General features: G+C 40.9%; 1 protein-coding gene across 7 annotated transcripts in view; it reads right to left on the bottom strand.

Moving 5' to 3' along the window:
* Positions 1 to 22,553, bottom strand: part of ARMH3 (armadillo like helical domain containing 3) — a 126,774-nt gene that overhangs the window by 25,154 nt on the left and 79,067 nt on the right. For all 7 annotated transcript variants that reach the window (XM_082223437.1, XM_082223441.1, XM_082223442.1 and 4 more), the window contains one exon: positions 3,428 to 3,506. In XM_082223437.1, coding sequence (XP_082079563.1) covers positions 3,428 to 3,506 — 79 coding nt within the window. The remainder of the gene's footprint in view (positions 1 to 3,427; positions 3,507 to 22,553) is intronic.

The following is a 22,553-nucleotide window of genomic DNA, read 5'->3' as shown; positions in this document are numbered from 1 at the left end:
GACCATGAAACAGTGGCTTGAAAAAGCTTGAACATATTCTTCCCTGCTCAAAATACCAAGAACAGCCACTTAAAGCAACTACTATATTAATTTACTTGTAGCTGGGGACTCAGTACATACCCAGATGTAAAGAGAACAGAGCAGAGCACTTAGGATCATGGTGGGGATATGTGAGCTTGCAAACAGCAACTCCTAAGTTTATTTGCTTTTAAAAAGTTGTTTTAAATAAACTAATGAAAAGCAGAGGGAGCAGAAGAAAATTTAGCTAATAGCTTTACACAAATTAGTATTACTGAGCAACAGAGCTCTTATTACATCATAACTGTAATCACTAAGGGAAGAGCTAAATGTCATCAGACAGACAATTCCAGCAAAATTACTAAAGGTTTGAATCAGGAGAACTAGATAGGAAATGCATGACAATGCAGAATGACAATGCAGAATGATAATGTGGAATGACAGCATGATATAGTAGTTTTGCTACAGCTGCTTGAAAAAAATGGGGCACAAAGACAGAACTGGCTGAATACATCTGCCCTGACTGTGCAGCAAAATTTGCAGCAGTCGCTTAAAGGTTTCCACAATATGGCTTGTTCTGGTTCATCTATTTGGGGGAGTGACCAGCAGAGTAACCCACACACTCTGAGGGTTAAACTTAATTATCCTCCCCACATCCACATCCAGTAGAGTAGAAAATAAAATGGAGGGACAAAAAAAGAGCAAGTATTGAGAGGCAAATGCACAGTGAACAATAAGAAGTTCTCCACGTATTATAAAATTGGGAAAGCCTGTATGTGGACACAAACTGAGAAGCATGTTAACTAAATCACAATGCCTGGATGCAACAACTGCTTTGTGGAGTTGCCTGCATAGCCAGAGGATGGGTAGACTTGATCACAATGACATTCCCTAGTTTTGAAAACTTGATAGCCAGACCTTTCAACAGATGTAACTTCTATCTACTACAATGCTGTTAGTTGTATGCTTGATAGTACAAAAAAGCACTGATATAACCTATGAATAATCATGCAATTTACTTAATTATTTGTAAGTTACAAAATTGGATTTCTTATCAGATTTTAACAGGAGATGACCTTTCAAAAAAGCATATTCAGTGCTCACAGCACACTACTGCCAAAAATATTGCGCTTTCTCACCCTCACCCTGCTTTAGCCAATGTATTTAATATGATGTTCCAAATTATTAACAGTCTGTGTGTACTATCTAGTCAAGCTATTTGTTCAAAACACTGGAATATATATTTTAGCTCATTATCAGATTGGTTAAAAGCAGAAGCATTCAGAAATATTTAGCTTTTAAAAAAATCAAAAATAGAGCCGAGTCCCATATCCAGAATGATTCCATGATTCTCACTGCAGAAACAGATCTAAGGCCCTCTTAGGATGGACATATAGATTAATGCTGAATCAAAGAGAGTTGTTTCTCAAAACCTTTCAAGCATCTACAAAATGCAGACCCTTCCTTCATTATTATTTTTTTGAAGGGTCAAAGAAAGGGGGCTCAAATGTTCACCTATTGTGTGGGGACAGTGACAGCAAAGGCTATTAACCTATGAATCCACCCCAGTCCAATGTAGCAATGACCAAGATAGCCAAGCCTGGTTGCCTTGACAACAGGTCCAAGATCCCTCCTATCCCTAATCTCTGATATCATGGTTCATGGTGAGGGCAAAGCAACTGGCTGGAAGGAGGTGTGGGTGGTTATTGATTTGTTTATGTTCTTGAGGGGTTTTTTGGCCTTGTATTTTTATGTTGTAAACTGACCTGAGGACTACAGATGATGGGGGAGGTATACAAATTTAAGAAATATAAACAAATATACTGGCTTCATTTGTCCTCAGTGAAATCATTACTGTCACTAGCTGATCTGTGATTGGCTAGGTTCAATAGTCCCAGGAAGATGTTCCAGTTTAAAAAACCAGGCAGTGAATAGCAGCGAGGAGATAGGAAGGTAAACAAAATTTGAGTGTTCACTGAACATTCCACCCCTTCTCCAAAGCTTTACCTCCATGCACAAAATTGAAGTGGCTACCATTTAGCATAGCCCTAGCCTAGACCTTCCTCCTTTGGATGCCATCCGGAGGTCCCACCTCTTTTTAATTAACTCCTCTCTATTTTGATCTTTCTGCCACTTTGGGGTAATGCTTCCATTTGAAAGAAGAAATCAAACCACTTCCCTGCTTCCTAATAATCTCTCCTCAAACTGCTCTGTGCATCAGAGCTGATTTCATTACCTGCCGCCTGCTGCTGGTGGTGGTTTTATTTAAAGCACAGGCGTGTGGTGAAGAAAGAATTCAGCATGACCTCCCTGAACTGCTGGGGGATGAATGCTCCACTGCACTGACAGGGAGAAGCTGCTTCCCTTTCTTAAAACTAGCAGACTAAGCCAAGCATGGTTGCGAAGCCTCCCACATCCAGGGCCCCATTTTCAATTACTGCACGTGCTGAAAGGGTTTAAAAAAAGAAGTAAAAAAAGCATAGGCTGATATAATCAACAGTGAACAGATGAATGAGAATCTGTAAAATACAACATCATAGAACATAGTAACGGGTACAGCAACTCCTGGCAAGAAAATTAAGTTGAATAGATTGTCTGGAGCTTGGCAGTACTCTTTCTGCAGAGGAACTGTACAAAGGAAAGCCAACAAGAACAGGGATGCTGCATCATTAACCCATACCTTCAGGTTATCCTGCAATGCATCAACATAATAAATTGTAACTGAAGGGAAAGAAGGGTGGACCGAGTGTATGACTAGCTACTGCCAAGCTTCAAAATTCCTAAGCCCCAGTTCTCTCTGTGTGTGTTTTAATGAAATGGACAAGAAGGTCAACCTTTTCCTCCCTGAAGCTATTTAACTTCAGGAAGGCCCATTTACACAGCTCTGACAGGCAAGGAAGTAGAGGAATCAGGTTGAATTATGATAAAATAAAATATAACCGTAATTGCTCTCTCTATGAAAAATCTCCTCATTTAGAAATGTACTTAAAATAGCTATTCATGGCTTAGTGAATTCCATTACACTGAAAAATCAGCATCAACTATTGCGTATGTTCACATAATCCTAGCACTCCCCCAAATTAAGTTGCATTCCAAATGTTTGCCAAGATCTCACTGTGCATTTTCAGAGTCATCACTTATCAAGTACACATTTGCAAATGAGAAACCACCAGGGTAGTCTTGGAAAAAGTCTTTCTTCCTGGGCCACAGCTCTGCCTTCCTAGACTTTAAGCATGTGGCAGCACATGCCCCATTTATTGCTCATGGGCTGCTATTTTGAGAGCTTGCTAAACCCTAGCTCGGGATAATGTAAGGCTTCCAATGCAGTCAGCCGGGACAGAGTAGGGTGAACTCTTCTGAACACTGCACCATAAGAAATAACAGAATTAAAAAGATGCATGTAACTTACCTGTTCTTCTGAAAGCTGTGAGATGTGATTCACAGCTGCGTAAGACTCTATCTTTGGATTGAAATGGTTGATAATGGCTCTGAAACAGAGAGAGAAATTTTACATTCATGTATGAAGGTCGGAGAGTGAAAATATTCTCCATTACGTGTTGCAAAGAAGCCTTTTCTTCTATTGTATTGCATAGCTGTGGTGTCATTTTAGCTGACAAAGTTTAAAATCAACAGCTCAAAGGGATATATTTACACATATCAGTTCTACATGGAAAACCAATAAAAATTAGGATCATCTGGTGGTTACTAAGTTACCTAGGATTTCTTATTTGACACCATACTAAACTGGTCCTTGAAGCCCTCCTCTTGAGTTTGCCTGAAACAGATTCTAGAATAATATATCCATACATATAGTCTTGGTCTGTTCAGTCATCTGGATATTTCTGTTTCAAACCGATTATATATATTTTTTCAGAGAGGAAAAAAAAGGTTCGCAGTAATTATGATCTAACAAACAATGCAGCTGAGGAGATGAGGTTCTAGGTATCAATCAGAAATTTCCCTTCCTTTGATGGCTCCAGTGTTCACAGTCACCCTAAACGTGAAGCAGCTTATGTTTTGCTACACAGGAGCTGAATGTAGACATGGGTTGCTCATTTTCAAAGTTGCAAAACAATGCTGGCATTGGGCCTGTCTGCATGTATGATACTTCTTGCCTGTTGGAATCTTTCAGCCTTTCAGTGCTGAGTAGTCTCAGGTAGTACTCAAATCCAGAAATTGCCACAATGGTTCTCAAACTTCAATTATGCTGTCCTCAGAGATAGATATATTATTATTATTATTATTATTATTATTATTATTATTATTATTATTATTATTATTACCCCGCCCATCTGGCTGGGTTACCCCAGCCACTCTGGGTGGCTTCCAACAGAATATTAAACAGAATAAAACTTCCAACATTAAAAACTTCCCTAAACAGGTCTGCCTTCAGATGTCTTCTAAAAGTCAGATAGTTGTTTATTTCCTTGACATCTGGTGGGAGGGCATTCCACAGGGCGGGTGCCACCACTGAAAAGGCCCTCTGCCTGGTTCCCTGCAACCTCACTTCTTGCAGTGAGGGAACTGCTAGAAGGCCCTCGGAGCTGGACCTCAGTGTCCAGGCTGAACGATGGGGGAGGAGATGCTCCTTCAGGTATACTGGACCGAGGTCTTTTAGGGCTTTAAAGGTCAGCACCCACACTTCGAATTGTGCTCAGAAACATACTGGGAGCCAATATAGGTCTTTCATGACTGGTGTTATGTGGTCTCAGCTGCCAGGGTAACAGAGCTGCTATGCTAGTTTCCCAGCAGTTGTGATGCTATTACTTACTAGGAGATGGGAGATGTGGCAGGGAAGTCAGTGCAGTGCAAGCATGCCAGCAGGACTGCCAAATTCGCATCGTATTGACTTCTTGGTAAGCAAAAGTAATCCATTTGCTGAGAAACTAATGTAGCAGCTGCACCATACCAGATGAGCCACCTATGACTATCCCATAGCACCACTATTTTGGGAGGATTTGTCAGTCATATTACCAGAAAATCTCCAGCACTAAGACAATACTGTATATTAGAGGAGACAGTTTTAAGTTGAGTTCTTCCCTAGCAAATTTTATCAGCCGGGGCAGTCTATGGTGCATTGTGTATACAGCTGCATGCAGCTTCTTAAGTATGCTCTCTGTGGCCTAATGTGATATTAACCAAAACAGATAGTCAACGGCAAAATATGATACTAATGACACTTCTGACCCAACTATAGCATCAAAGGTGGACAGCATGTAAGCAACCTTATCTGCAAAGTGCATAATAAACAAGTCACAGCTGATTGGAGATGCTGACAAGAACAATATGATATTTCAAATAACTTCCACTTACTCCTCAGTACAATGTTGAATCCCCGTACAAGGCTATTAGAGTCTTAGGAGTTAAGACAATCAAAATGTATTTTTATATATTGAGAATATTTCTAAACCACCCTCCATCAACAGATTGCATGGTGGTATATAAAAGTGCAAATAAAATTAAGTCACACAACGTACAGATGCAATTTGTGACCAACACAAAATAAAATAAAACAAAACAAAGGCAAATGGAGATAAAGCATGAACTTCATTTTTGTTTCAGGTTGTTAAAAGTCTCCCGGTTCTACGAATAAAAATACTGATTTCTTTATGGTAAGTGTGATAACAGCTCTTCTAAATGTAAATTGCTTTCATAGACATAGCAGAGGTCAATACATTACATGAACACTAAGGAGATGAAGAAACGATCCAAACGATTGCCTACAAAAGCTGCAGTTGTTTTCCTAACCTAAAACGTCTCTTAGTTCTTGGAACGAAGTTCTCTCTCCAAACCTCTTGCACACAAAACCCTTAGAATCCATTCCTTATTCCAACTACTAGAGAACATTCACATAAGCACGCTAAAATTCTTTATTTTGATAATTTTGCTTTTATATAATCATTATACAGAATACAGTGTCCCATAATGAGCAAAGGGGGACAAGCAAAACCCTTTGTAAAAAGACAGCTGTATTCATCCAATGAGAAGGAACTGGCTCTCAGCCCACTATGCTTTATCAAGGAGATTAGTGCCAGGGTAGGAATAAAGTTTCTTTAAGGAGACGCTTTACCTACTGCTACAAACAAGTAACAGAGGAGCAAAACACACACATCCTTCTCAATATAGATATATCTAAACTTAAACATTGAATTCAGGGGGGGGGGGGACATTAATATTAAATAACAATATTATCAATCCAAAGAGAACAAGAGTAGCTAGAAGTCCCCAGGAGTCCCCAACCTAGGTGATATCCTCTATAAATATTGCATTCATAACACACTCACACACCTTAGGACTTGGGTAAGGTAAACCAATAAAACCTCACAGTAAGTCCAATTATTCTCTCTTGGAAGTGGGGCGAGTAGTATGTAGCTAGAACATTTCTATCAAGAAGTATTATGGGAAGGAAGCAGGGATCGCTCCTCCACTTTCCCTTCAGCACTCCCCTAAACACTGCCTGCAACAGGAGGAGCAGCTTCTTCTCAAAGCAAGCTGCTCTCCCCCACCAACTGAGACCAGTGACTTTGATGGATTCCACTTGCCTATGCCAGCATCATAATGCAGCACTAAAGTATTTTCTGGAGCACAAAAATAATTAGTTTTGGTGTGGCTTAGCACTTATAAAAGTTATTGATTCACTCCAAGCTACATGCAGCATGACCTTTTATCCCTGCCCTCCTATGGTAAGGAGGAGCATATGGTATTCATGAGGTGCAGGGAGGGATTCCTTCATAAACAGATAACACATGGCTGCACTTTAATTTAGTCAGATCCAGCCTTCCTACATAGTCCTATTCTGCAGAACTTCTGAGCAAGAGAGCTTGCTATAAAGCACTCTTCCAAGTAGCTAGAAAAGGAGAACTGTGAAGAGGCCACAGAATGAACTATGAATGGAGGGATTCCCATCTGCCATCTTTTAGATCCCCTGGGAAACTCACTAAGCCTTCTGAAGCCTGGAACTGGGTGTGTGGAGAGCAGCTGAGTGACTGCTCAATGCAAGACAATTGTAGACATCCAGAGGAAGGTCCATCAGACTTTGGTGCCTGTCCATAAACTCCAGAGTGAAAGACTAGGGTGAACTCATCATTTTCAGGGGCCCCTCTTCCTTGTGAGAAAGTTTGAGCTGACCCTTCAAGTGTTCTCAAAATATTGGGCGGTATTCAACAAACCACCCTGTCAGCACAAGGATTTCCACCTGCACAATGAGACCTTCTCCCCTTCCCGCCCCCCATGGACACCCACGGCAAATCTGCATGGGCAACCCCTAGAACAGATTTAAGGGGTACATGAGGGAAGGGGGAATGTTCTGCTGCACAAGCAGCAATCCTTGTTCACTTAGCGCTATACTGGATTTCATCCAGTATTTTAGGTGTGGAGAGCTCAGCAGCAATTTTGCAAAGATTTCAGTCTTCCCTTATAGTACCACCTTATTAACGACAGCCATGCATAACTGACAAGGAGTACCAAACATGTGAAATGAGATGAATATGACAGAAGGATGAAAAGGGGAAAACAGAGAATAAAATATCCAAGTAAATTTACCTTATGGGCAGCTATAGAGTCAGAGCATAGAATAAATCAATAAAAACAAATTGATAAAAGCAATCAAAAGTGACTGTCAAAAGCCCCATAGCAACAAACAAGGAGGGATGGTCCTGGCAGGATCTATAAGAGAGCGGGAAATAAGAGGAGGGGTCCAGATAGTCTGCCCAGATGCTGCTGGACATCCCAGCTGTCAACCTGCCTCTGGAGATTGAGATTGCCCTGGCAACCAGGGAGGTAAATGAGCCTGAATCAAATAGCGAGCTGGCCCCATCTCCAAAGATGTGCTGTTAAATGTGCTGGCAAGCAGATCCAGCCTACATACAGGAGTGCCCACTTGCTTGTCCAGTCGCATTGTTTGGGACATGAATCATGAGACTGACTGTGACCACCCCGCTCTGCAAAGCAGGAGCAAAGTGGACATGTCAGCTGTTCTGACAATGTGTTAGCTTCTGCCAACCATATATCTTACACTTTTATTTCTGAATTACCAATTCTGTAGCCTGTATCTTAAACTATGTGATGACTTTTGGAATAAAGCCTTTGGGAATTCTCAAGTTGAGAGTCCGAGTACTTTGTCTGAGAGTGGGAGCCAGGAGAGTGATGCTTGATGAACTACTCATATGTATTGTCAATTGAAAAACATATTTTTAAGTAATAGCTAGAAGACCATGACCTCCAGTACAGACCAGGGCAATTTTTTAGATTTTCCAATGAGACCCTGCCGGTGGTTCCGCAACTACCAGATTACTACAGGCCTTGTAGTGATAACATTCACCATCTCCCTCTGGAATGATATGCAATTAATGAGCTTTTAAATGCTTCTTAAAAACTTACCTGTTTACACAAGCTTTTTAAAAAAACTATTGACTCTTAATTTTAAATTGTTTTTGTTTTGCACACTAGTTTTATTTCTGATACAGCTTTGTTCTGCTATAAGATTTTAATTATATATACATATTTTAAGCTCTAAAAGGCAAATAGTCACCTGAGCCGGCAAGTTTATTTGGAAAAAAACACTGGTGTGGGTGTAGAGAGAATACATAATGTGAGTCTGGATATTACATAATGTGTAGCTTGGCCATTACTCTTTTCCTAGTGAGCATTCATATACTTAAACTGTTTCAGCCAAAAGACAGAGGACACCCAACCCTGGTTATGTCCATAGAACTCAAGTACTCCTTTAGTGTATTTGCTTACAACTTCCTCCAGATACTGGTGGTAATACAGGTAGAGTCAGCAGGCCTAACATTACCACTACTGTTGCTTCATGCAAACAACAAATAGATTTTATGAGAGCACTAATTTCCTCTTGAACATGATGCGTACTACCCTGACTCATCATATCAAATTGTGGGGAGAATCATAGCTCAGTGAAAGAGTACATGTGATACATACCAAACGATCCAAGTTCAACCTGACATCTCCAGGTGGGCTGGGAGAGACACATGAAATTCTGGAGAGCGGCTGCCAGTCAATATAGGCAACACTGAGCTAAAGGGACAAATGAACTGCCGCTGTATAAACAGCGTTCTGTGCTCCTGTGCTCTAAAAGTTTAAATATGGGTACTTGTTCAAGTAAGAAATTTGCCCTGGAGTACATTGCTATGAGATAATTTGCCTCTGAGCAATTAACTCAATTGGATAAGTTTATTGTTACCATGCTTATACAAATCTGATATAGGCTATAATCAAGGCAACTGTGACTTAACTCTCTTCAAATGCATCCTCCTCACTGTTTCAATTCCAGAAGTAGGTGAGCAAAACAGAATAAAGCAAAGCCAGCAAAAAATATTTTTAAATCTGTACTAATCCCCTGGTTCACATCTGAAGCTGGGTTCAATTGGCTCTTCCCTTAGCAATGTCCTTTATTCACAGCACCCCAACTTCTAACTTCTCATAAAGTCTCTGAACTGCACATTAGTATAAACAAAAAAGCCCTGTTTTAAACAGCACTGTGCTTTAAATATGCATCTATTCCATGCTATTCTACATTTCTTTTTCAGATTAATAATGCAACTGTGAGGCAAATTATCTAAGAATTAACTACTCGAGAGCAAAACTGTCGTAATTCAGGTCTCTGCTATGGATCCAGAATACTCTGGACAGGTCTCCTAATTTATAGATTAGCCACAAACAGGATATTGATTTGCCTTAAACTCAGAGCTGTTTGAGACAGACACTATTTTCCATGGCAAATGAACGTCAAAGTAATTTTCTTGCACAGAACTGGGCAGGAAACAACCTTGCGCTAAAGCTCCTTTGACTAGCGCATATTTCATCGCTGAAGTGGCAACACAAATTGACTGAAATTCTTCAACATTAATGAATTTGCTTTAGCACAAACTGAAAGTCAGCCTGCTAAGAGACAAAGGCAGACTTTTCATCTGCAAAAGAACACACCTGTTTGGCAGAAAGCTTCTGATTAGAAAGGCAAGCAATCTTCAAGCCAAGGTTAAGGGGAAAGCCAGGTTTATGTCTCCTTCAGTGCATAGAAGATGCATTCAGACATAATGCTGAGCCAAGAGGTATGGTTTGTTTAATGACACTGGGCAAAAGTTCCATGCTTGTGGCTTGTTTCTCCCACAAAAGAAATGTTGGCTTCAGATCATGGTTTATAGGGAGGGAAGCAAACCATGAGAACTGATTCAGATGCAACGCTAAGTCAATTGCTGTTTCCCTGATCCACTGTGGCAGGAGCAAAGTGGGAGTGCTTGAACTGTGTGCACCTTTTAAAACTTTAAACATCCCAGTAATGCTTTAAATGAGCCATCAATAACAGGAATCTATTCTTTGTTGCTGTTGTTGTTTTATTAAACCTGGGCAAAAAAGCCAGAGTTAGTGGCTCCAGATTTTTGGGGTTCTTTCTCCCAAAGATGTCTGATGGCATCAGAAATCTTGCGTTCTCATCCTCCTCCATCTCCCTTTTCATTAAAGGTAAAGGGATCCCTGACCATTAGGTCCAGTCGTGGCTGACTCTGGGGTTGCGGCGCTCATCTTGCTCTATAGGCCGAGGGAGCCGGCGTACAGCTTCCGGGTCATGTGGCCAGCATGACTAAGCCGCTTCTGGCGAACCAGAGAAGTGCACGGAAACGCCGTTTACCTTCCTATTTAGCAGTTCCTATTTATCTACTTGCACTTTGACGTGCTTTTGAACTGCTAGGTTGGCAGGAGCTGGGACCGAGCAACGGGAGCTCACCCCGTCGCAGGGATTCGAACCACCGACTTATGATCGGCAAGTCCTAGGCTCTGTGGTTCAACCCACCTGCGTCCCTCCCTTTTCATTACTGGAGCCCAATTGCCTCCACTTCACCACCAGTCAGCTATGCAGATAATGAAAGGTAACGAGTTCCACTAATTCCTTCCTCTTTACTTAGTTGGTCCATAAGCCAACAAAAGTTATCACCTCTCTATTTCCACACCCCCTCGAATTTTGTTCTGTTTCTAACCTAGTTTTTCTGCACACCTAAGGCATAAGCTCTTCAGCTCTTAACTCTTTGCCAAACCACTGCATTATTCACATACCTTCCCTCATGACACACTGTGCCCCTGCCCCAAGAAAAGCACCTCTTCCTCTGCTCTGCTATCCTCACTTATTTGCACCCCCTGGAAACCTGCTCTCTTCTCTACCCATCTCATCCCAGAAACCCCTAACACTTACATCAATTTTTAACCCTCTAATTGTGCCCAACTTCCTAGCATTTGCAAAAATAATCACTTTAAAACGATCTATTTGTGCCCAACTTCCTCTCCCCCACCCCCTTTCCATATTCTTACTAGAGAATTGGGATATTTTACAGCACATGTTTGCTTTTCTGCTTAGCTCCTGCTTTTACCTATAGTTGCCAGAATAATGAACAGTTCTGAGCATTTATTAGCACCATAAATTCTGGTTAGGATTAAGTGCTTTAAATAAATTGTTTCATTAATTTCTTCTTGATAAAATTCACTGCTCTCCTCTGGAATACAATCGTCTCAGGCCTCTTCAATTCTCTTTAAAAAGAACATCAGATTTCAGTAGCACTTGAACACCAGCATTAACACAACATTCAAAATTCCTCTCCAAATGTTAAGGGTCCGTGTCTGAAAAGTGCACACAGGCGTGTCAACCAGGGCACATGGTAACAGAACATCCCACCATATGCCAGCTGACACACAAAACCCAATCTATAATCTTTAAACAATGGCCTAATAGTGCTGTAATGGGCAACCCTGAGCAGAGAGGTTGCTGACATTCTGAACCAGCTCCCATGGCTTCTGCCATTGTGAATTCAAGTCAAGTAAACCATTCAAGAAGCAGCCAAAGAGGAAGCTCTTGCTGCAGCTAGGACTTTCCTCCTGACCCAGCTTTAATGATAAGGCTGCTGTTCCTCTGTGCAAAGTGTCAGGGTTGTTTTCCTCCTCAGTAATGAGCATAAAAATAAACCAGTGAGTTTACGCTTTAAAAGGAGGGATCCAATAGCCACAAAAATAAACGGCAGGGGGGAAAGCAAAACAAAGGGATAGTTTCATCAGACAGTATAAGCAGATTCTTTTTAAGGGTACAGAAAAATATTTGAGTCAGCAGTGTTGTCAGATGGTAAGAGAAAGCAGCCTGTTACACCTGTTCATTCCTGTCAAGTGGGGATGTATTCTTTGTGCGGTAGATGGATTCTGTGTTGAGGGAGCCTCACATCCCATTTTAAAGAAGCAGGGGGGAAAGTACAGAAGAGAGCCTGCTTGTGTAGGCTGAACCTTCAGCAGCTTTTCAGCCTCTCTGTTTTCATCTGGCTCCGTTTGCTTGCAAAAGGGAACACACTGAATGCTTTTGATTCCTTCCCCGGCACTCAATTTTCTATCTCTCATCACTTTCTGGTTATTAAGCAATTCAGTCTATCTCTGTGGCTTGAAGAATAAGCTAATTTTCTACTGCAACGCATGGCTGTAGATTTAAGATGAGTGATGTATCCGAGTTCTCATCCCCCAACCCTCTTAAATCACTGCTCTTTGACTTCTGCGAGAGTAGATAGCAGAGGTCCAACGATTAACCACTTCAGTGTGACCATTTACCAGTCACAAGGCATATAAAGCAGGTATTCACAGCAACCTTTCACACAGCATATCTGTCACATGTCGGCAAGAGCTTTCCTATGGAAATAAAACGCCTCTGTACCCAATGAGCCATAATGAGTTCACATTGGACAATAACAGTGCCTGATTGGGACATAGATTCTTTAAACATCCATAAACATCAAAAAGGAATTCGTTTACAAAGCAGTTGTTAGTGAAGCTAATGGCTGATTAATTCAGAGGGAACTCTGGGAAGCAGGGCCACTCTATCAACTCTGTTGGAAGACCAACTCCATCAGGCTTATTCCTCAACCACCACATGGCAGCAACCATTCTATCAGGCCACAGCAAAGAGAGAGATGAGAGGAAGGGCCTTTCTACCTGTCCTGCTATGAGAACAACATCTCCCTAAACAGCTAGTCCTTAAACTTAGATAGTAACTGGTGTGTGCTTGCCTCCTCTTCCTTTCTCATCTCTTTCTCCTTTTGTATTGTGTTACTTGGGTCAGAAGTTGGCAGGCAGAGACTATTGTTTTTATTATTCACATGTTAGCCAGTCAGTTAAAAATTTCAAGCATTCTGTTTTTTTTTATAATAATTTTTATTGCATTTTTTCCAAATTACAGAAAGAACAAAAGAATAGACATATAGAAAGAAAAAAAGAAAAAAAGAACAGAAAATCACAACCATTTCAACAACTTATTTCAAATTTCCATTGGACTTCCCCACATCTCCCACATAATGCATTCTTGATAATAAAGTTATCAGCAAATTATACCCTTATTTCGTGTGTTTCTTTATATTTTCAGTTGCAATTTAAGTTTAAATCTCTTATTCTCCATTTACTCTAAAAATATAACATAATTTCGTTTTTACCCATTTAAACTTTGATTCTTTCATGAATGTTATCAATTTCATAGATAATAAATTTCGTTGCTGGGGCTAACGTTCCGAATCATACGGCGTCTTATGTTTCATACAACTTATAATACTTTTGCAGATAGTCTTTAAATTTTTTCCAGTCCTCCTCCATTGCCTCTTCTCCCAAGTCTCGGATCCTTGCAGTCATCTCGGCTAGTTCCATGTAGTTCATCAATTGCGTCTGCCAATCCTCCAGTGTGGGCAAATCTTGGGTCTTCCAATGCTTAGCGATGGGAATTCTTGCTGCTGTTGTAGCATACATAAAGAAAATTCTATCCTTTTTTAACACCTTCTGGCCGACAATGCCCAGAAGGAAGGCCTCTGGTTTCTTGGGGAAGGTGTACTTAAACACCTTTTTTAACTCGTTATAGATCATTTCCCAAAAGGCCTTCAATCTTGGACAAGTCCACTAGAGGTGAAAGAATGTCCCTTCAGCCTCCTTGCATTTCCAACATTTATTATCAGACAAATGGTATATCTTAGCGAGCTTGACTGGGGTCATGTACCACCTGTATACCATTTTCATAATGTTTTCTTTCAAGGCATTACATGCCGTAAACTTCATACCGGTGGTCCATAACCTTTCCCAGTCCTCAGACATAATATTGTAACCAATGTCTTGAGCCCATTTTATCATGGCTGATTTAACTGTCTCATCCTGAGTATTCCATTTAAGCAGCAAGTTGTACATTCTCGATAATACCTTGGTCTTTGGTTCTAACAACTCTGTCTCAAGTTTCGATTTTTCCACCTGGAATCCTGTTTTTTTATCTAGCTTAAAAACCTCATTAATTTGGGCATAGTGTAGCCAATTTTGCACCTTATCCTTTAATTTTTCAAAGCTCTGCAACCTCCAATTACCTCCAATGTTTTCTATTATTTCCCAATATTTCGGCCAATATGCCTCCATATTGGGTGTTTTCCGAGCTTTGGCCTCTATTGGTGAAATCCACCTCGGAGTTTTACTTTCCAATAAGTCTTTGTATTTTTTCCAGACCATATATATTGCTTTTCTGACAATATGGTTTTTAAACATTCCATGTGTTTTCCCCTTGTCATACCACAAATACGCATGCCAACCTAACGAATTATTGAAGCCTTCCAGATCTAGGACATCAGTGTTTTCCAATAAAATCCAATCTTTCATCCAGCAGAAGGCCGCAGCTTCATAATATAACCTTAAGTCTGGCAGGGCAAACCCCCCTCTCTCCTTTGCATCGGTTAGTATTTTAAACTTTATTCGGGGCTTTTTGCCCTGCCAGACAAACCTAGAAATATCCCTCTGCCACTTTCCAAAACATTCCACTCTGTCCACGATCTGCAAGGCTTGAAACAAGAACAACATCTTTGGCAAAACGTTCATTTTTATAGCTGCAATTCGGCCTAACAAGGATAGTTTCAATCTTGACCAAATTTCTAGATCTTTTTTGACTTCTGACCAACATTTTTCATAGTTATCTTTAAATAGATTCAAATTCTTAGAAGACAGATTGACCCCCAGGTATTTCACTTTTTTAACAATGTTTAGTTCTGTTTCCTTCTGAAACCCCTCTGTTTCAGTAACTGTCAAGTTTTTCCCTAACACCTTGGTTTTTTGTTTGTTCAGCTTAAAACCCGCCACCCGACCAAATTTCTGAATCAATTCCAAAACTCTTTTTGTACTATGTTCTGGCTCCTGTAATATTAAAACCAAGTCATCTGCAAATGCTTTCAGTTTATATTGTTTCGCTCCGACCCGTATTCCTTGTACCTGCCGATCCTCCCTTATCATATTCAGCAAAACCTCCAGGACTGAAATAAACAATAAAGGGGATAAGGGGCACCCCTGGCGTGTTCCTTTTTCAATATGAAGTTCTTCTGTCACCACTTTGTTCACTATCAACTTAGCTTTTTGTTCTGAATAGATTGCCTCTATTCCATTCTCAAACCCCCTTCCCACTCCCATCCCTTCCAAGTTTTTCTTCATAAATTTCCAAGAAATGTTGTCAAAGGCCTTCTCCGCATCAATAAAAATTAACACTGCTTTGGTGTTAATATTTGTTTGTAAAAGTTCCAGAGTATCAATAATATTCCTGGTGTTATCAAACAAATGTCTACCTGGGAGAAAGCCTGCTTGGTCCTTATGGATTACTTCATTTAATACTTTTTTAAATCTGTTAGCCAAAACATCCGCAAATATTTTGTAATCCACGTTTAGGAGTGAGATGGGGCGGTAGTTCTTAAGTTGAGTCTTTTCAGTTTCCACTTTAGGTATCAGTGTGATGAATGCTTCTTTCCACGTATCTGGTGCCCTCCCTCCCCCCATAATCTGGTTGCAAACCTCCATTAATGGTTGTATCAAATAGTCTTTTAACATCCTGTAGTACTTGGAGGTGAGTCCATCAGGGCCTGGAGATTTGCCTAGTTGCATATTCTGAATGGCATCCTCGATTTCCTGTTGTGTTATTTTACAATTCAAGATTGATCTCTTCTCTTGAGATAGTTTTGGTAGGCCGTTGTCTTTCAAAAATTGTTCTATCTCAGTTGCTTCCTCGGATTCTTGTGTATACAGTTTTTTAAAATATTTCTGGAAACACTTTCTAATTTCTCCCGGTTTCTGAATGTTTTTCCCTTCAACTTCTAAGTTGGTAACATAATTTAATTTTTGTCTCTTTTTCAACTGCCAAGCTAGCAGTTTCCCACATTTATTCGCAGATTCAAAAGATCTTTGTTTCATTTGTTTGATTTTCCATTCCACTTCTTGGTTAATCAATTTCGCATATTGTGACTGGTGAAATTTGATTTCTCTTAAAGTCTCTTTTGATTTTGGATTCAATCTTAATTTTTTCTCTCCATCTCTTATCTTCTCCAATATCTTGTCCTTTTTACCATTCCAAAGTTTTTTCTTGATCGTATTCTGTTGTATCAGGAACCCTCTCATGACAGCTTTGCTTGCGTCCCAGATTATTCTCTTTTCCACCGAGGTATTCAAGTTGATTTCAAAATAGTCCTTTAAGGCTTTTTGGGCCTTCTTTACAATCTCTTGATCTCTTAACAGGTTGTCATTCATTTTCCATCTAAAGGAGTCGGCAGTAGTAAATTTCATTTCCATTTTCAAAGCATTGTGGTCGGAGCAAGTCTTTGGGCAGATTTCTATTTTTGTAGTCTTAGGTGCCAGCCCTCTAGTTGCCCAGATTTGGTCGATTCTTGTCCATGACAGGTGGGCCTCAGAAAAGAAAGTTCCTTCTTTACCTAGGGGGTTTCTCGTCCTCCATAAATCAATTAAATCCATATTGTCAGTTAGTTCAAAGAAAGTTTTTGGTAGTCTTCCATCTTTGGTCAAATTCTGATTCTGTGACTTATCCATAAAAGTGGAGACAACCCCATTCATATCTCCCATCATAATGATGTTGGAATAGTCCAGGTAGTCCAGTAGTGTCTCATGCAGCTTCTTATAAAATTCTGATTTCCCCTCATTTGGTGCATAAATTCCTAATATCAAAACTTTCTCTCCTTGAGTTGATATTTCAATAGCCAGAATTCTTCCTTGTTCGTCTTTGAACAAAAATTTTGGTGATAAATTCTCCTTGGCGTAGATCACCACGCCTCTCTTCTTAACTCTATCTGATGAGATGAATTCTTGGCCTAATCTTTTATTTATTAACACCTTCCTGTGTATCCTGGTCACATGGGTTTCTTGCAAACAAATTATGTCCAAATTTTCTTTCTTTAGAATATGGAAAATCCTTTTGCGTTTTTCCGGGGAATTCGCGCCATTAATGTTCCAACTATACAGCGGCAGAGACATCCTGTATCAACCTGTTGTTACTCTTATTGGGCGTCTTCTTTTTTGTCCAAGTCCGAGGATGGTAGCTCTTTTCCAGACTCTGGTGGTGGCCAAATAGCTGCCGCTCCTTTCTGCAAGTCTTCTCCGTTGTCGTATAGGAACTTCTGGCTGTCCTCTTTCGTTTTGATTTTTATCTTCTTTCCTTTGTATTTGAATGAAAGGCCTTGTGGAAACTCCCACCTGTATGGTATTCCGTTACCTCTCAAAAGTCCAACTAGGTCAGTGTAGTTAGATCTGAGATCCAGTAATTGTTTAGGAATATCCTTGTAGATTTGTGCTCTTCTATCCTGGATCTCAAGTGCTTTGTTAAAATGTAGGTCAAGTAGCTTGTCTCTCTCCTGCTTAGTCCTTAAGATAATCAGACAGTCTCTAGGCCTGTCCTTCCCAGCAATCCGTCCCAATCTGAATGCAGTTGTTATTTTGAAATCTGTATCTTCGTTTATACCCCAGAATTTAGAGAATTCTGCTGTTAAAAAGCCAATCAAGTCCTCTTTCTCAATCTCTGGGATAGAGCGTAATCTCAAATTATTTTCCCTGTTTCGCAATTCCACCAAAGACAGGTAGGCCTGCTGGTCAGTAATATGTTTATGGAGCGGCCTTACCTCTCCTTTCAGTTCCTCCACTTCTTTAGTTGCTGCTTCTGCTTTTTCATTCGCAGCCTCGGCCAATTTTCGATTTTCAGATGCAGCGTCCTTTAGATTTCCAATATCTTGTGAATGCTTAGCCACCTGTTCGGAAAGTTTGGTGATTGAAGATGTGGCTAAGTCAATTTTTGCAGTTTGATCGTCCACTTTTTTATTCAAAATTGCAAATTGTTGTAACATTTCCTCTAAAAGAATGTTAGATCCCCCAGCTGCCATATCTTCACTTGTTAACTGTTCAGCTTCTTCAGCTGGGGTTGTTGGTGATGGTACAGCCTGTAGAACAGCAGGGACTGAAGATCTACGAGCCTGGGAAGCCAAAGTTGTTTGTACCAATTTGCCTTTCCCTGCTTTCGACGCAGCTCTTGTTTTTACTCGGTCGCTCATTCCACACCTGTCTTTGGATTCAAGGTCAAATTATCAAAAGTTCCATGGGAAGGACTGGCCTCAGAGCAAATAACCAAACCACAGAGAGACAAAACAAAGTTGGTTCTCAGGAAATTGTAAATCCCAAACTCCACTAGAGGGAGTATTGTTCAGTTCAGGAAAGAAGAAACAAAGTTTCAGTCGCCATTAAAGTTCCTGCAGTTAAGTAAATTAACCATAGTCTTTAGAGAAGACCTTTTCCCTCTGGCAGAGCCCTCTCTATGTTGCCACAATAGTTTCTTAAAAGGTGCAAAATGCAGTTGCTTAATTGTATCCACCAGTAATGCCACTGAGTATCCGTTTCAACTTTGTAAGTGTATCCGCAAAACAGCCTTTTGCCCCGCTGCAAGTCCGGGACTGGGGGTTTTCAAGTCTTTAAAGATTTTAAAGGTCCAGCAGAGGAGGAGATCCCCAAATAAGATAAACACAATAGCAAGAAAATAAAGGTAACTTGCCTTTCCTTTCAGTTTCCAGCTTCTCCAGACGTATGCTGTCTCTCATTTAAAAGCCCTTTTGTACTGCTTCCAGCTTGTCAGTTCCTTTGCCTTTGATCACTAAGCACCACCGGGAGACGGACTTCCTTTTTCTCGTCTCCCGCTTTCAGCCGAATTCATAAATTTGTAATCCAATCTCAAGTGAATCTTACTCACGAGTAGTTGATTTGTAATCCAATGTAAAGGAAGAAAGGTCGGCGCTCATCCGTAACAGCCGCGCGGCTTCACTCCCGCAGAAAGAGCGATGAATCCACAGCACCGCTTCCCCTCCGCGCTTCCGGAGCCCCTTACGGGGTCCCTTCTTCGTTTTGGGGGTCGCTCTGGGTGCCCGCCGGATCCCACGGCCACGAGCTCGCTCTGCTCGTGGTTTAACTTAATGGGTCGTCGCTTTGCCGTAGCGAACGACCCTTTTCTGCGGAGCCCCTCTTCGCTGCGCAAAGAGGACCGCCATTACTCGTTTCGCGCCGCCTCCGGAAGCCTTTCAAAAATTTCAAGCATTCTGGATCATTCACCAAGACACCCTTCCTTCTGCCTAAAGATATGCAGCCCAGGAGGCTTAAAAGTAAGCAAACGGACCATGAGGATTTATTCTAACCAACCACAGACACCAGTGCTCCTGTTAGGTACCTTAACTATGCCTTTGGGTACAACATAAATAAGTCCACTTTGCACCGCTCATCTACTACATGTACTTTGCCCATATTTCCCAGTGGCTAGCTGTAATTTCTGTAGAAGCCCCCTAACCTGCCAAATAAATTTCCAAGGTAAACATATGAAATAATTATGAATCATGCCTCTTAAAATGCTATGAGTAGGGCAATCATTCAAGTAACAATGCAGTTGTTGTGAGACAAGGTGTTAAAACTAAAGAAACGGAACATGAGTTGCGATGGTCTTAAATTATACTAAATAAATTATTTGAAGGTGGCTTAACACATGACTTTTGCTTCCACACTCAAAGGGCTAAGTCCATACTTTTCAAGGGGGTAAGTATTGCCATGGGAGGTACCATTGCTTCCCTTGACTCTGTCTTTAGCCTAAATATTGAGCAAGGCAGTGAACTTGTCTATCAAAAGCATAAACGCAGATGTATTATGGAGTTCATACACACAACTCTATACTGTGCTTGGCAAAGGATATGTGAAGCAACACCTTTTTTTCAAAAGCTTTCCATTTTGTTTGGTCTACCATGTACACAGCGACCAGCCCCAACAGCCCTGCAGTGGAGCAAAGATGCCATGTTTAAGCAAGGGTGGAAATAGCACGGTGCCTACATTGCTATTTGTTATTGCAGACGTCACCTGGAGAAAACGTCTGATATGAAAGGACACATTCAGACACAGCTACATATGCACACTCTTCCAACATTCAGCTACCAGAGACAAAAGTCCTGAGGCAAAAATGTACAGAGAGACCCACTCTACATAGAGTCTATGGTATATATTGGTAGCTACATAGGGCTAATTATGGCTCTAAGGCAGAATGCTGGATAGGCTACCACCAGCAGAACATGGCAGCTATGTATCTCATTATTGATCTGCAATTGTTTCATGGTTGTCACTATTTAACGCTGCTTCTCCTTAAGGCAGTTTCTCTTTTATACAGGCATGCTTGCCTCAGGCTACAGATGGGTGAGAATGGGCCTCTCTGTGTATCTAAAACCAAGGGTGGCTAACCCACGATCCTCCAAATGTTGTTGGAACTGCATTGGCCATGCTGGCTAGGTCTGAGGGAACAAAAAACATTTAAAGGGACATGGGCCAGTTACCCCTGCCCTAGACACTGCTTTCTAGAAATCTCACCAGGTGGTTACATGCATGTTTCACTGAGTGAAATATGAAAGATGGGTTAGAAGTGGTATGAAGAGAAGATGCTGACTCACTATGTGGAGGCAGCTGCTGGGGGAAACAATTTAAAAGTGAGCTTCACGCGTATCAGCTTTAACACAAAACATTATAATCTCTCATCCTATTGGTTAATATACCCAAAGACTCAACAATCTCCCGGCTGAAATTGTTATTAAGCTGGAAGAATGTTTTTCTCTCTTCTGTAATAAGGTTTCCTTACTCAAATTGCTTTGCTAAACTTATACCGTGATAAACCGGCTCAGTGGTCTGCCTTACTCCTACTCATTGCTCGTCACACACTACAGCCTGCGTAATATGGGGAGTGAATGAAAACACATACTCAGAAACACCTTTTATGTTCTTTGTGTCCCTTTCTGGCTGATTACACCGTGATGATGAAGGTAAAAGGCAAATTAAGGTTCTGGCGAAACCTGCATTCTAGGAGAAGGTAACTGAAGGGATGGGTCACTAGGGATGAGCATTAGACTATGTGATGGGACTCAACAGTGTAAGAATTACCACAAAACTTCAGGCACCAGTTCCCTAGTCATTTCATAATAGGCACTGCTGGCAAATGTTGAGTCCTACTCCCACCCACCCCCTGCAACAGTAATAACTGTAAATTGGCTCATATGCTTCAAAATAAATCATAATAGGTTTAGATTCCAGCCCTCTGAGACTTAAAACACTTCAGAGTCTGGTGCTGGCAAAAAGCAAAAATATTTTAATTACTCTTTACGCTCATTAGTAGTCTAATTAGTCATTTTATTACATGCTTCTTCCCTTTAAAAAAAGCATGACGCATCTGGGGTTCCTTTTGCTGTGGCTTGTGCAGATCACATGCCAGCTTCAAAATATGCCAAGCAATGAGTGACATTTAAAATGTTTATTCTACATTCCAGAGGGGCAGCCAGGTTAGTCAACAGAGATAATGCCTATCACAAAGCTTACACAATGTAAAGTGAAATATAGAATGTGCGCAGAGATTTATTCCTCCATATGCTTGGCCTTCTGTATTTGACACAACGGTTCATGCAATGACTAGACTACCTTGAAAGAGCTCAACCACCTCATATTCCTCTTCCAGAAAGTAAACAATAGAGCCAGGCTTACAACATGCCCCATTACGACCCTGGGTTCCTCATACTAAAATTTAAGAAATAGGAAAAGCTTTTCTTAAGAACACAGTAGCTTGTGTTTCACATCAGATACATGACTGAAATAAAATAACATATGAAGAACAGGCACGAAAAGCAGCCTTTTAGGGGCATCCAAACAGATGAACAGCTTGGGAATCTGCCAGATGCCCAGTTACCATATTTTTTGCACCATAACACTCACTTTTTTCCTCCTAAAAAGTAAGGGGAAATGTCTGTGCGTGTTATGGAGGGAATGCCTACGGGTGGCATGCCTACGGATTTTCCTCCTCTAAAAACTACGTGCGTGTTATGGTCGGGTGCGTGTTATAGAGCGAAAAATACGGTATAACAAAGGGGCTTATTGATGGCCAGTGTACCATAACCAAAATGTGGTAACGTTAAGAAAAGAAGAGGCATTAAATGCTACTCAAGTCAAGTTCTGAGTCACTACCAGGCATATCAATACAGATTCTTGCATTGCAGGGGGTTGAATTAGATGGTCCTTGGGTTAACTTCCTGCTCTACAATTCTGTGATTCTATAGGTTTCCTGCTAGAGAGTGGCAGGATGCTCACAAGAGGTCTCTGGCCAATCACAACTAGCAGCCAGGAGACTTAAGGTGCTTCTCATGAAGAAGATGGTGACCCTTTCC

The sequence above is a fragment of the Podarcis vaucheri genome (assembly GCF_965113315.1).
Source record: "Podarcis vaucheri genome assembly, chromosome: 5".
NCBI lineage: Eukaryota > Metazoa > Chordata > Lepidosauria > Squamata > Lacertidae > Podarcis > Podarcis vaucheri.
This window is presented reverse-complemented; position numbering and strand designations above follow the sequence as displayed.